The sequence below is a fragment of the Pelodiscus sinensis genome, chromosome 2 (assembly GCF_049634645.1).
Source record: "Pelodiscus sinensis isolate JC-2024 chromosome 2, ASM4963464v1, whole genome shotgun sequence".
Taxonomy (NCBI): Eukaryota; Metazoa; Chordata; order Testudines; family Trionychidae; genus Pelodiscus; species Pelodiscus sinensis.
Window position 1 is genome coordinate 34,337,796 of NC_134712.1, and position 16,012 is coordinate 34,353,807.

General features: G+C 38.4%; 1 protein-coding gene across 10 annotated transcripts in view; it reads left to right on the forward strand.

The window, feature by feature from the left end:
- UBR5 (ubiquitin protein ligase E3 component n-recognin 5) overlaps positions 1 to 16,012 on the forward strand; it is a 170,896-nt gene that overhangs the window by 96,423 nt on the left and 58,461 nt on the right. For 6 of the 10 annotated variants that reach the window (XM_075920248.1, XM_075920252.1, XM_075920251.1 and 3 more), the window contains 9 exons: positions 1,969 to 2,112; positions 2,197 to 2,308; positions 2,543 to 2,697; positions 7,198 to 7,395; positions 10,037 to 10,247; positions 10,763 to 10,807; positions 12,598 to 12,724; positions 15,147 to 15,298; positions 15,755 to 15,850. In XM_075920248.1, coding sequence (XP_075776363.1) covers positions 1,969 to 2,112; positions 2,197 to 2,308; positions 2,543 to 2,697; positions 7,198 to 7,395; positions 10,037 to 10,247; positions 10,763 to 10,807; positions 12,598 to 12,724; positions 15,147 to 15,298; positions 15,755 to 15,850 — 1,240 coding nt within the window. The remainder of the gene's footprint in view (positions 1 to 1,968; positions 2,113 to 2,196; positions 2,309 to 2,542; positions 2,698 to 7,197; positions 7,396 to 10,036; positions 10,248 to 10,762; positions 10,808 to 12,597; positions 12,725 to 15,146; positions 15,299 to 15,754; positions 15,851 to 16,012) is intronic. The other 4 variants (XM_075920254.1, XM_075920256.1, XM_075920249.1 and 1 more) reach the window with 3 other exon arrangements.

The following is a 16,012-nucleotide window of genomic DNA, read 5'->3' on the forward strand; positions in this document are numbered from 1 at the left end:
AAGGGGGTACTTTGTTTCTCAGCTTTTTTGTATACTAGTCTATATTAGTTGTTAGCCTAAATTAGTCTTCTGCAAAGGCACTGAGCCCTATGGGGAGAAACCTCTCCAGAATTGCCACTTGGTGCTGAGGAACAGAACTTACCATTGTGAAAACTTTCAATATTTTTTCTCTGCTTCGCTTTTTTTAGTATAACTTAATGAAATGCACAAGAAAGTGTGTGTGTTCCATTTTAGTAACTACATATTTTTATATCTGGTAAGTGGTAAATTTACTGAAATATTTTCTTTCAACCAAGTATTAAAATACTGGAAAATTAAGGTAAGAATAGTAGACAATTATATGTTTTATGAGTGGAATGCAGGATCAGGAGAGACTAGTGAAAGTAACTAAATGCCATAGAAGGTGAATTTTGCTTCTGGAAATATATTTAAAGTTCAGCGTCTTTATTTGCTTTCTTTTGTTGTAAATCAGCTTATCTTTTTAATGACAACTCTTAGAGGCTAATTCTTACTGTGTGCTCGTGTACAATATGTGCATATATTTTGTTACTAAAATTGTAAGATGAATATTGCCTGGTGTATTTTAGTTTGAGGGAATTCTCACAAATTATATGAATTTGTGAGAATTTGTACTAGCAGTGTGGAGTGTCTGTAGTAAAGACTTCTGTTTCTGAAACACATGTCTAAGTCAAATATTTTTATTAAAATTAATAAAACACCAGAGCTGCTTTCATTGAGTCAAAACTAAAATAAAATGAATGAAAAATGAGTCTGAGCTACTTGACTAGCTTTAAGAAAGATCTGCTGTTGTATATTGGTCATCTACTTTTTCTCTATAGGAAAATAATATATTGGATCCAAACCCTTGGATTTATGAACTCTGTGTATAACTGGGATCAGAACACCTTATTTTTTACTTCGTAATTATTTGCTTGATTTGTCAGTGGGGGATTTATCATGACTAGTTAATCTGCACATAAAAGCCAGTGACTATCATAGCATCTGTCAATGAAGGAGCCACCTTAATGGTTTTCTTTCCCGGGCACTCACTTCTCATCCTGTCTTGCACAAATTTTCTTGAATGAAAGTTTTATCAAATCAACTCTGAATGACTATTAGTTTCTTTCTAAGTAAAGATTTTCAGTTTTGGTGCTTTACCTTAAAAGAAACAAAACAAAAACAAAGTGATTCTTAGGGTCACTGCATTTTTTTTTTTTGTTCTGTAAGTATTTCTTTTTATTGAATATATGAAAAGCAGCTCAGTTGCTTTAAATGGTGACTGAAATGCAATCAGAAGTCTAGAGCAGATTAGTTTTAGGTAGATGTGTTTATTTGTTAGATGCTGGGGAGAGCTCTAACTTTTTCCCCTGCAGCAGGTTACAATAATCTTGAAGAGGGGAGAAAAGGCAACATGATGGTGCTCCTGATGGATCTGTACTGAATCTTAATATCTGTCTTCATGAACACAATACTAAATTGAGGAACTTGTTTGGCAAGCATACCAGTCATGCATATAAAATGAGTAATTTTCAAGGGCAAGTAGCACTTAGAATTTCAGAAGAAGGGCCTGAGTGACAAAGATGCTGCTTGTAGTGTAAATGTTCTTGGGCATCCGTGGCTGCATCCTTAGACTCCAAGAATTTTAGTAGTAAACTATTTTTGTGATGTGATTGGGGCAAGTAAATAAGGCCACTCTATTCACACTGTCATGCTGTTGCTTTCCATAGTCATTCCAGTACTAGATTGGGTGGGCCTTAAGATATTCACCTTAACAAACAGTGCACAGGTGTGCAGTAACTACAGAAGAATAATGCTCCTAATAAATAGGGGCCTCTGAATTAAAACTTACCTCTCAGACCAAACTACTGTGCTTTGACAAAAAGGCTCAGGATATATAAAATTACTTTTCAGATTCATCTCAAAGATTTTAGTAATACATCAATTATATTTAACATGTTCTGCTTATAGGTACTAAAAGTGGATGGTGCTTATGTTGCTGTGAAATTTCCAGGCACATCCAGTAATACGAACTGTCAGACCAGCTCTGGTTCAGATCCTGATCCTTCTTCCCTTCTCCAAGATTGTAGGCTGCTCAGAATAGATGAACTCCAGGTATGTTGGATGGAGAAACAAGTAACAGGAAATTGAAATTTCTTCATGCTGTTTGCATGCTGAAATCTTATACTTGTTTTTTAGGTAGTCAAAACCGGTGGGACTCCAAAAGTTCCAGACTGCTTCCAAAGGACTCCCAAAAAGCTATGTATTCCTGAAAAAACAGAGATTCTAGCAGTGAATGTAGATTCAAAAGGCAAGTGGTTTTTCTAAATTATTCTGCTGCACTTCTATGAAGTATCTTTCTATTCTATGATTCTATGATCTTTTCCCTTTGTGAAAAACATGCAAATGGTTCAGATTATTAAGGTGCATGCTTGTTTGCATAGATTAATTGATCATTACAGATGCAATACCTTGTTGTATTACTGAATACCGCCAATGAGAGAGATGTTGGAATTCTTTCATTCTTGTTTCTGTACCTTTGAAGGGGTGCATGCTGTCCTGAAGACTGGGAACTGGGTTCGATACTGCATATTTGACCTTGCTACAGGGAAAGCTGAACAAGAAAATAATTTCCCCACTAGCAGCATTGCTTTTCTGGGCCAGAATGAGAGAAGTGTTGCCATTTTTACAGCTGGACAGGTTTGTTTGGGTTTTCTTGTTCATTTCCCTGTTAGATTTTAGTTATTTAACTTCTCAGTACTTTAGTTCTCCTAATCTGTCAAATGGGAATGCTGTTTATCTTTCTAACTCTTGTTTAAGAGTTTGCAAGAGCTGGGATTTTCAAATGGTTTAAGGGAGCTGTGCATCCAACTAAGTTGACTTTCTTGGAAATTAGGCACTTAAACACTGTTGAGCATATTTGAAAACTAGGGCTGTCACTTAATCACAGTTAACTCTAATTTATCTCAATTTAAAAGTAAAAACAATCACAGTTTTAATCACACTGCTAAAATAGAATATCAACCAACATTTAACAACTATTTTGGATGTTTTTTTATACGTTTTCAAATATATTGATTTGAATTAAAACAGAATGCAACTGTACAGTGATCACAATAATTTTTATTATAAATATTTGCACTGTAAAAATAAGCAGAAGAAACAGTATTTGTACGAGGCGAATTGAAAAATACACTTTCATAATAGAGATTACACTACAGTAATGTTAAAATGTGCTTCTTGTTCAGACCTTCACAGAATCAAGTTTGCTTATGTTTCCAGAAGATAATGCTGTCTGCTTCTCATTTTCAATGTCACCTGAAAGGGAGAACAGGTATTTACATGGCACTGTTGAGGCCAGCATTGCAAGCTATTTAGTGCCAGTTGCTCTAAGGATTCATTTGTTCCTTCCTACTTCAACTGCCATTCCAGTGGACATATATTCATGCTGATGATGGGTTGTACTCAATAACGCTCCAAAGCAGTGCAGACCAACACATTCCATTTTCATCATCTGAGTCAGATGCCACCAGCAGAAAGTTGATTCTTTTTTGGTGGTTCAGGTTCTATAGTTTCCACCTGGGAGTGTTAATCTTTTAAGACTTGTATAAGAATGCTCCACAACTCCTACCCTCTAAGATTTGGAAGGCACATCAGAGTCATAAACCTTGGGTCAAGTGCTGTAGGTATCTTTAGAAATCTCACTTTCTTTGTTTTGTCAAATCTGCAGTGGAAAGTATTCTTAAAACGAATATGTGCTGGCTCATCGTCCGAAACCATTATAACATGAAGTATATGGGAGAATGTGGGGAAAACAGAGCAGGAGACACATTCTCCCCCCCAAGGAGTTCAGTCACAAATTTACTTAACACTTTTTAAAACAAGTATCATCAGCACTGAAGTATGTCCTCTGAAATGGTGGCTGAAGCATGAAGGGACATATGAATATTTAGCATATCTGTCACATAAATGCCATGCAATGCTATTTACAAGTGCCATGGAACATCTGTTTTCACTTTTAAGGCCAGGTCTACACTAGGGGGTAATGTTGAACTAGGGTATGCAACTCCAGCTATTTTTAGTTTACCTCAGAGTCTCCACTGTGGACACTCAACAGGAAAAACTCTCGTCTCAACTCCCCTTACCCTTCTCACTCTGCTGGAAAACTGGAGTCAACTGGAGCATGATTAGTAGTCAGTTTTATGGGTCTTTACTAGATGTGCTAAATTAACTCCCGGGAGATCAATCCCCACAGTGCTGACCTGAGTAAGTGTAGGTAATGCCTAAGTGACATTATAAAAAAGAAGCGGGCAGATTCTGGTAAAAAAAACAAAAAAACTTCATTCTCTACAACCTGATGTGCACTGTGTAGTGCAAGGTTGAAATAAGATATGTAACTCTTATGTTAAATACATCGATTCCAGCTACTTATCTTAGATTTTGTTTCTGTGCTGTCCACACAGCAGGAGGCCTACAGGAGCAAATGCAGTAATTGCTCATTTAACACTATAGATGTGTTTCTGAAAATGTTCATACTAAGCGAAAACGTGCTTTGCGGGATCAATTTTCCTATTAAAAATAATGGAAAAGGTGGAAGTTGCGTTTCAGGTGGTGGTGGCAAAATCAATTTTTTGTTGGTGCTGGGTCGTCAATGTCAACATTAGATATCTAGCAACACAAGTTGCTGCGGTTTGTGAAAACACAAAGATAAACACGTGAGTGAGCGGAGGAGTGCTGTGACCACATATATTCATCCGCTCGTGTATTACCGCTGTTTTCACCAGCTTATACCGCCGTGCAAAGTAGTCTGCCACTTGATTATTTTCGTGTTATTTTGGGGACAGTTGTGTTATTCGAAAAATGTTCCCTAAAAAGAAATTGTGCTAGTGCGAAAACATGTTAAGCAGGAACGTGTTAAACGAGTAATTACTGTGCTCCCATTGGCTTCCTTTACTCCTCATAAAGGGAGGAGTACCAGATGCCAGCTGGAGCTGCCCTGAGTATTTGATTTACAGGTCCACACTAGACTTGCTAAATTGACCATCAGAAGATCGAACTCTGGAGCGTTGATCTTCTGTGTAGTATAGACAGTGATTGCCTGAACAAGAAGTAGGACTGATTGATTGGACTTGTAGACACATTTTACATTTAAAAAAAAATTTAATGCAGTTATTTTTGTGTACATAATTCTATATTTGTAAATTCAACTTTCAGACATTACACAATAGTACTTGTAAAGGGGGAATTGAAAAATACTATTTCTTTGGTTTTTACACTAAATATTGTAATAGAGGAAGCACAGTACAGTTTGTATTCTGTCTTGTAATTTAAATCAATATATTTGAAAATGTAGAAAACATCTAAAAATAATTAGTATTTTATTGTTTAACAGTGTGGTTGATTGTCACTTTTTTTTTTTTCCAAATGCTTGACAACTCTATTGAAAATCCCATGTCAGTACTTTGAAATCCTTGGATGGAAGGCACAAAATATTTTCATTTTAGAGGAAGCAGCCACTGCTTCAGTGAATTCTTCAGTGTGCAGCAATTATGTCTTTGTTGAGGGAGAAAATAGATTTTCATATGACCCATTTCTGAACTTTTGAAAATAGCAAAAACTACATGCTCAGTGTGTTAGGCTTGTTACGCATCTGTTTATTAGGAGCCTTAATGAAGACTTAGCCACTAACACATGCCTGTGTAGCACATCTTCTCTTAGGGGCATTCTGAACAACTAAGCCCCCTTGAAGTACTTCTAGAAGCCTGAAACTTCTCAAATGTTTCTTAGACTTGGGATTTTTTTCAAATGGAGCCTCCTCTTTGGGTTCCTGTGGCATCAAGGATGACTAGTCTGCAGTGGTGCTGTATAGACAACTGGGTCTGGCGTGGACTTACATGCTTTGTTTGCATTGTTTTACAAGTCAGGGCTTCTAAATCCTGTGATGTTAATCTGCTTCTTTTAAGTTTGTCTTTCCCCTCTTAAAATAATCAAAATGATCATCATAATCAAAAAGGGTTTAAAAGTATGTTAAATCAGTGTAAAATTTGCATGGTTAAATACACAAATCAGGTAATCCCAAATTTAAAAGTGAACATGTAGACTTAATTCAGTATTGTAAAGCATATGTAAGAGGGCTGTCTCTAATTGTATATCCCTTATTTCTTAATACCGGTTATTAACTAAAGGGTATAAAGGAAAATATAAGTATAGCAGTATTGCTTTTTTTTTTTTCTATGTTGTGTAGCCACGACTGTAGCCTTGCTTAGGTGACATAAGTGAATAATGGCTGTGCAGACATACACATGTATTCAGAAGAAGAAACAAACAAACAAAAAAATTCAGTGATTTCTGCAAGCTTTTGTATGAATCAATCTTTAGTAAAGAAGTTTGAAAAAGTTTGTCGAAGACATTCTTAAAAAATGTAAAATTCATTGTTTCAGTTCAAGTTTGTCTTTATCAATAAATTATGGTCTCAAAGATCCAGGTGTGGTATTAGGATTGATATGTACTTCATTTTAATTACTATAAGGCTGTCTCTACACTGGCGCGATCTTGTGCAAAAGCGGACGCTCTTGCGCAAAAACTTGCTACCTTTCTACACTGGCCATGTGTTCTTGCTCAAGTAAACTGACATTCTAGTGTATGAAATCAGGGCTTCTTGTGCTAGAACTCTGACGCTCCCGCTCAGGACGCAAGAGGCCAGTGTAGACAGGTGACATGAATTACTTGTGCAAGAAAGCCCTATGGTTAAAATGGCAATCAGAGCTTTCTTGTGCAAGAGAGCGTCTGTACTGGCAAGGATGCTCTTGCGCAAAAGCACATCTCTTGTGTAAAAGCACATGCCAGTGTAGACGCTCTCCTCTGGAAGAGTTTTTGCAGAAGAACTCTTCCGCAAAAGAGTTTTTGCGTGAGAACGTGCCAGTATAGACATAGCCTAATTGTTTTAAGCATTTATTTGTGCTAGTGCCTGTGTTACGCTAGGCACTTCCCAGTCATCCAAGAAAAGGTGGTTCTTGCCCTGAGGAACTCAATTTAAGAAGAGTAGAGAGAGGATATGAATTTCAGATCAACTAGACTTCTTCTAGGTAGCATGGCAGAAATAAGTCTTTAGGAAGGACTTAAAACTGGTAATACATTATATGATTTTTAACATACATATTTTGCAAAATGGCGATTTATTTTTAATTTGTTTTTATGTAGGAATCTCCTATTATTCTTAGAGATGGAAATGGAACTATTTATCCAATGGCAAAAGATTGCATGGGTGGAATAAGAGATCCTGATTGGCTTGATCTTCCACCTATTAGTAGTCTTGGAATGGGTGTTCATTCCTTAACAAATCTTCCTGCTAACTCAACCATCAAAAAGAAAGCTGCTATCATCATCATGGCTGTTGAGGTAACATTCTGTGTCTTGCTTACTTCAATACTAAGTGATAATCTTAATAAATGCTTTTAAAAATGGTAAAGCAGTTTGGTATTTAACTCTTAAGTTATCATTGCAATTAAGTAATATATATATATATATATATATATATATATATATATATATTAGATATATAGATATTTCCCTGTATCTCTCTGCAAGTCTGTTTCTTCAAGAATCCCTAATGGTAAGAGGAAGGACCACCCAAATTTGGTATGCGACTTCCTCTTATCCTACCTTAAAGTAAGGTCAGAGTTTGGTTGTGCCAAGAAAAGAGGATGTTTTTGGAATGTGATAGTTTTCCATAGTATGGAAGCCGGGGGGGGGGGGGATGCAGATCGTGATCCTTAGTCACCCCTAGGGGCAATGAGTGCGGGAGAGCTATCCTCCAGAGTCACCACTAGGGGCAGTCTCACCACTGAGCAAGTGGCTATCTGGGGATGGGGCTCCACAATCTGGCCTGCCACTGGTAAGTGGCCTCCCTACCTAACTACTCTTCCCTCCCACACCACAGCTTGCATGGCCCCTCCTTTCATTCTGGCCCCAGAGAATGCTTGGGGAAGGCCTGTGCACTGCACCCCTCCCCGGGCAGGGCCAAAGGAGGAAGCCTACGTGGCCTCTGTCCCTCCTGGCCAGGCACAGGTAGCACTATTGGGGTTGTGTGTGGCCATCTCTGCCTCCCTCAGGCTGGGTTCAGGGAATGCCAACACAAGAGAGGCCTGTGAATCCCCTGCCCAGCACTCCCTCCGTCCCACTCACATCCCAGGTTGCCCCTTTTTTATAAACATGAAAAACAAGCACAACTATGTAATGAACCATAAGGTCTTTGACACAACTCCAATATGATATTTTTTAATTATCCCTTTATAATTGTTAGAATTATTAGTGATTATGTGTCTAAAGTGTTTAAAATATTGACTGTTTCTTACATATAATTGTATTGTTCTGTTTAGTGATGTAAATAACCGTTTACATAGTTAACTGGTTAAACAACTAAAATTATAACATTTAACCAGTTAACTGTTGGCAGGCAGGCAGTGCTGGGTTCCTGTCTTCCCAGTCCAAGTGAAATTGGTCCAGGTCCCACAGGACTGCTGTGGGATGCAGGTGGAACTTCTCCAGCCTGCTTTGGTTGTCTGTGCAACCAGTTACTCAGTAAACCTAAAGCTTATCGGGTAACTGGTTAACCTTTAACATTCCTAATTCTGTTAAGAATGTAGGTGTTTTCTGAAGTTATCAAAAGTTTGTCGTCTTACTGTAAATGCACTTTAGCTTGCATGTAATTTGACTTAGTGCTAGAAATGTTAAAGGAGGAATTGTAGAAGTGATACCTTGTGAATCTCCACTATTGTGATATATAAAATCTTTGGGGCAGAACCTCTCACTTGACTCCTCTGTAAAGTGCCATATTAAATTGACATTGAGTCTTGCATTGGGGGTATAATGAGGAAAAGAGGTCACCCAGACAATTTCAACCCTCCTCACCCAACTTTTACTGTTTTTATGAGAAATCCCCGTAAGTCAACTGATACAGACTACTTGCTGTGTCCCTTGAATCCTACCATTTTGCTGCATTACATAGTCATGAATCCTAGAAATACTGTATTTTTTGAATTGATGTAGCCAGGTATGATGCCAAGCTATTGTAAGTTTCACATATGATTGATATTTCAGCATGTCCTTTTTCTTCAATTTCCTTCTATTTGGTTACAGTAGAAATGGCATTCAGACTTAATATAAGATGATGAGATCATAACATTAAAAAAGGAAGTCTTTCTGATATACAGTAATTCCTCATTTAACACTATAGATATGTTTCAGAAAATGATTGTGTTAAGTGAAAACGTGTTATGCGGGGTCAGTTTTCCCATTGAAAATAATGGAAAAGGTGGGGGTTGCGTTTCAAGCAGTGGTGTCTGTTGGGACCAGGATATAAGGTTGGGGGAGAAAGGGGACTGAGTTACAGTAGGGAGGGGAGATGTTTGGCTCTGGGGAAGGGAAAGGGAGGAGAGGGGAGGGGGATTGGGTTGGGAGTATGCCCCAGTGATGGGTCTGCCGGGACCCACACTGGGTCCGGAGAGGGGGGGTCGCCGGGGAACAGCATGGCGAGCGGTGAACCCTCCGCCACTTTGCAGGGAGGCAGGGAAAGCCCCGCGCAGCCGCCGGCAATGGGCTGGCTGGGGAAATCCAACCGCAGGCCTGCAGGTGGGGGCGGAGGAGAGGGGGCAACGCGTCCAGCGAAGGGGAGTTAGTGGGGAACGGCGCGGCGAGCAGCGAACCCTCCGCTACTTTGCAGAGAGGCGGGGGAAGCCACACACAGCTGCCAGCAGTGGGCCAGCTGGGGAAATCGTGTTATTCCGGGGACGGTCGTGTCATTCAAAAAACGTTCCCTAAAAAAAAAATCATGCTATCGCAAAAATGTGTTGAGTGGGCACCGGTTAAATGAGGAATTACTGTAATGCATTCAGCATTTCCTGTGTTACTTGTGAACATTTTAGACTTAACTTTTGCACATTCATTTCTCAGTGCAAAGCCAGAAGTACCTAGAATCGTTTATATATCTAAATGTTTTGTTCCATTTTATTAAAGTCTTTCTTCATTTTTCTGAGCACAGAAACAAACTTTAATGCAGCATATTCTCCGATGCGACTATGAGGCCTGTAGACAATACTTGATGAACCTTGAACAAGCTGTTGTCTTAGATCAAAATCCACAAATGCTGCAGACGTTCCTCAGCCACAGATGTGATGGAAATCGTAATATTCTACATGCTTGCGTATCTGTATGCTTCCCAACCAGTAACAAAGAGACTAAAGAGGAAGAGGGTGAGCAATGTATCAAAAGTCTTTTTGAAACTACTTTTTTTTTAAGTAGAGTTTTAAGAATATTTGAAGGATAGATGACAATTTCAAAATAAGTGCCTAAAATCTGGTGTCTAAAATAAACAGCCTAAGTTTTCAAATAAGTGGAGCATATGCAGCTCCCATTTACTTCACTGGGATTTGTGGAGCTCAGCACTATTTTGTTTAGGTGTCTGTCTGTGTGTGAGGGCAAACTTAGAGCACCCATATTGAAAATTTTAGATTGTCCCTTTATTAACTTGGGTTTTTTTTGGGTTTTTTTACACATAGTGCTGTAAGCGACTAACATTTTTATGCCTTTAAAATATTATGGAATACAAAAATCACATGTAAAGAACATCAAGTATGCAAAGTCAAATTCTCAAAAGATAGGAAATACCAGAATTAAGGCTATCCATGCAATTTTAATTCAGCCCCCTTCTGCATAAGCAATATGATACAGTCTTTAATTACATGATCACATACTATTGTTTTCACAGGACTACTTCATTCAGTGCACAAGATGGACAATGCTCACCAAATGGGTAGCTATTCAATATTTCTTTTATCCTCATCATTCAATGTGTGGCCCCATTTCTTATTTATTGTACACCATCCAAACCCTGCACTGAATAAAGATTTAACTGCCTCATTGGCTTCATTATGGTGCTCTCACAGTAGAATTTTAGATCTTTACAGACATTAACGAACTTATGTTGATAATGCCACTTTGGTGACTGGAAGGTGTTATCCCTTTTTTTTTTTTTTTTTTTTTTTTTTAAATACAGGAGGTACTGAGGCATAGGAATTAAATGTAGAAGTTGTAACTAATTTTAGGTGCCCAGTTTGAGAAGCCATGGGTCAGATATTTTTGTCAAAGTACTTAGCAGTTTATAGCACTTGATATATTTAGAGCAGGTACCGTTAATTTCAGTTGCAGTTGTAGCAATGTGGATTACTCAGTCAGACCACATGTGTGTCATTTTGATTACCCCAAAAATGAGGAATACATCATGGTTACCAGTGAAAAACAGTGACTTTGCCACACTGTTTCTATATGATACTAGAGGAGACAGAAATGGAATCCATTTCTGCAGAGTGGCATACAAGCTACCTTAACTGCAAGACCATCCTTTTTCTTCCTGTAGTTCCCTGCCTCGTTCATTCCACACTTTTCATTTTCTGTGACAAATGATGCAGGGATCCAACAGGCAGCCTCATTCACTACACAGCACTGATTCCCAGAGCACTTTCCATCATGTGCACTGATTGAGGCAGCAGTCCTGTGGGGGAAAAAATACTGTGATCATATAATTAAAGACCGTATTAAAATGCATATCCACAAGAGGACTGAAATAAGGTTATATTGATAGGCAACCGTAATTCTCTGTCTCCCTAATTTTGAATACTTGACTTTATCTTAATTTTCTTTTGACAAAAGTGGGTTTTTTAAACATTTAATTTATCAGGTTTTCTTAAACTTAAAATCCAAAAAGATAAAACGTTTGTCATGGGGAATCGTATTGACTCCTCCCCTCTTTGTAAGCAGGGTTGGGCTATTTAGTTCTTGTGTACAGACACCTGTTCACATCCCTAATTTTTATGTAGTAGTGTTTAGATGGCTTGATATTTCACAGGAATGTTGTAATCTAGACAAAAGTGTTCTCTTTTAGAGAAACCTTTATACTGAATTACACAATTTTTATAAAACTTTTTTCCTAATATACAAAGCATTGAAAATGTCTTGCTGATCCTACTTGCTGTACCATATATTTTTTGACAGGACTGCACAATATTGTTTTTTCAGTATCTTGATGAACTTCATTGATTTGATGCCTCAGAAATTTCAAAGGGGAGCGCTGTACAAATGTTTATTTTGATATGACTTTTTAAATGCTGGTTCCCATTTGGCACTTATGCCCTTTGCATGTCTATACAGGCATTTGAGGAGATGTAAGATGTTTTGGATTGCAGTATATGTAAAGATACTAATAGTTTTACACCTTATTCATTGAATACAGAGCCTTATTCCAGTAATTATTACACACATGTATAAGGCACACAGCAATAATATCTGGATCCAAATGCAAAATGAGATGCATAAGATCCATGTTTTTGCAGATCACAAAGTGTATTCTATGCTAACGTTTTCTATCAAGAGCTACTTTCCTGCTAGAGCCAGGGAATTTGCTACTAGAAGACTAATTTGAACTTAAAATAAACATTGAAAGTGTGTAAGTGGTTCTGATGTAATAAAGTTCCCTGTTTTAACTGCTTTATTTTTAATTATACTTTATTTAAATTTTGGCACCAAATGTTTTTCTTGATGTTTCAGAAGCAGAGCGCTCTGAAAGGAATACATTTGCTGAAAGGCTTTCAGCAGTTGAGGCTATTGCAAATGCAATCTCAGTAGTATCCAGCAATGGTCCAGGAAATCGGGCAGGATCATCAAGCAGCAGAAGGTATAAACTTGTTTTAACAAGCTTGTTTTATACTTACCTCTTATATATAAATATAACTATAAAAGGTAATATTTGAAATATCAGTTTCAATATTCTCATTTTACTTTGCTCACAGAAATTAAACTATAATATACACAGACCACATACACTGAAACACTTGTGGGCAACCTCTGGCCTATTGGGGTTCTATGTGCAGCCTGCAACCTCTCCCTCTCCTGCCCCCCACTCAGCCCTGCTCCTTCTCCTGTGTGCCTCACTCTGGGGGCCCTGTACTTACCCTACTCCTCCCCCTTCTTCCCAGCATTTCTGGAGTGCCATGAATTGGTTGATTTGCGCGCTGTATCCCGCTCCTCCCCCTCCATCTTTTCCTCCGAGTTTGAACACTGCAGCTCATTCACAGTGCTCTGGAAATTCTGGGAGGGAAGAAGAAGGGAAGGGATGGGGCATACTAAGAGGAAGAGGCAGAGAAGAGGCCTGGTGGAGTTTTGAAGGAAGGGGTGGGATAGGAGTGGAGCCTTCAGTAGAGGGAAGGGTTGAGCAGTGTCTGGCAAAAAGAGAAGTGACACACACTGCATGGGCACGTGTGAGGTGTGTGCTGATTGCACACAACATTGTGAGAGCTGTGCACTTCCTCCATTTCTTGGTTATATGTGCTGGCAATTTACTTTGCCCTAAAAAGGGATCTCTTTGGGTGGAAAAGGCATGATGATGAAGGAAAATCAAGTGCAGTTTATTTAATCTTATTCTTGGGGTCATGGTTGGTGCACATGCTCGGTTTCAGTCTTGCAGCCCACTGAGATGGAGGGTCATTCATGCAGACTACTCACTAACCTTGGTTGCCCATCGCTGCACTGAAATTGTAAGTCTACACTAGGTTTTCATCTGTTTTGTTTTGTTTTGCCTTTTAGCTGAGGTCAAGCGTAGTGTGCTCTTTCAGATCAAGGGGAAGAAAATGGTGGTGTACTGATTAAAGTTCAGGAATGAGGACCAGACAGTCTTGGTTCTGTTTCTGGCTCTAGCATGGACTTGGGGAACATGTCTCAACTACTCTAGTCTTCGGCTTCCTCAGCTGTGAAGTGGCAATAATACTTTCTTACAATCTGGAGATTTTGAGAGTTTGTTTAATTGTTTATAATGTGCCTTGGGAGTCTAGGAATAAAGTTGCTATAGAAATGTTTGAAAATTGCTATTTTATATTTACATCATAAGCAAAGTTCCAGTGTGTATGGCCTGTGTTTATTGGAGGTGTATTAATTTCTGTGATGGCAAAGTAAATGAGTGATATTGATATTCCTAATACTTTTAATAGTGATCCATTCTGAAAGCTTCTTGAATTCTCTCAACTTTTCTTCCCCTTTCCTCCAACCAGTCATTGCAGTTAAGGGGTTGATGGGCAGTCTAGTATTATGATACCTACGTTGCCCTAGGGTTATAGGGATACCTTGTGAGTTCATCAGTTTATTTGCCCACACTAAGACATCCAATTTCAGTAAGTGCTTCCCTGTCACAAACCCTCATATCTGGTATTTACATTGACACATGATTAGGACAGAACTTATAGATAGGTGTAACGAGTTCTTATCTTTCAGGTTCAATTCTAGAGCAATTCCTCAGTTTCTTTTTGACTGGATGGGGAGTCTGTATGATATTTGTGCATTAGCTCTCTCCTCAAAGCATAAATCCACATGAAATAAAACAGTACTTTGCTATCCTTGCCACAGTCCTCTGCTCCGTATCCATACAGTCTTCTCTTTTGATACAAGAAAGGGAAAAGTGGAGCCTTCTTACTCTTTCTGGAATCCCCAACCTTGCAACAAAAGTGGGTGCATATACAATGACTTAAGCTCATGCTCCTTCTTGTCCCATGCTGTATCCTTCTGCTTCCACCATAGGTCTCTCTTACCACCTTCCAATGCACACCCCCACTGGGTATCTAGCTTCATCCATGGTGTTGCAGTGGGGGTAATAGCTGTGTGCCATTTCTTTGTTAAGCAGATTCTTCATCCCCTGCTGTTTCAGGGGTTGAATAACTTACCTCTCTTTGGCGTGTCTCCTTCTTCTGGCCTCTTTTTCTCCTTCATTCTTCATTTTAATGGAGAGACCAACTTCAAGTTTTGCCTTATCCCTATTCTCTTAAAGAAAAATAGATCCAGTGCTTTTTAACTTGGTTTCCAATTAGCTTTCCTTTCTCTACCTACTCCCAGTAGCAGAAGGGCTGGGCCACAACTGTCCTTAAAGGGCCAATGTATCTTGCTGCAGTAGAATATTGGCAGGAAATTTAAAATTACTACATATCTATGTTCTCTGTGTACCTAAGAAAATTGTAGAAGTAGAAAGTTTGGTTTGCCTTTAATATCAAACATTAATGCATATTACCTAATTATAAATCAATGTAAAGTTAATTTGTTCTGTTTGTATCTAGTTTGAGATTAAGGGAGATGATGAGAAGATCTTTGCGAGCAGCTGGATTGGGTAGACATGAAGCTGGAGCATCATCTAGTGATCATCAGGATCCAGTTTCTCCACCAATAGCTCCTCCCAGCTGGGTTCCTGATCCTCCTGCAATGGATCCTGGTAAGATTGCTGTGAAGATTGATGTGAGCTTAAAACTAGATATTTAAAAAAAAAACAACTTTTACGGTGGATTTAAAATTTAGTGTGCAAGATTGAAATGAATAAATATTAAAAAAATGTCCTGAAAGAGTTAGTAGTGCATGTTAGTAATGGACTACTTAGATGTACTTTTTCTTTGGAAGCAGTGATTTAGAATTTAAAAGCATTTACTCAAACTAGTACAATAAACACAATTTGTTTAAAATGCGGTTGCCAAACTTTTATAAAGTATTTGTTTATAATGTTGGCTGCATTGATGCCAGCCTAATGACATGATTTTTTGCTAAAAACAAAGTGTCAGTTACTATAAAGTACAGGTGTATTGTGTAGCTAGATACTGCAGAAAGAGCTTGTTAGGGATTTTATATAGATATAGATATATTGATATATATGTTCTGCTATTCTGTTTACTGAAAGATGGTGACATTGATTTTATCCTGGCTCCCGCTGTGGGATCTCTTACCACAGCAGCAACTGGCACTGGCCAAGGACCTAGCACCTCCACCATACCAGGTGAGAAAGTGCTCTTTATCTGGATATGCTTTAGAAGGGAGAGGAGATGAGGAATCACCTTTTGTTTTTGTGTATCCAGACTTTTCCTTTGTGCATATTACTATTCTTAAATGTTAAGAGCAATATGAAATATGAGCTGAACCCGATAGTAAGTATAAACAG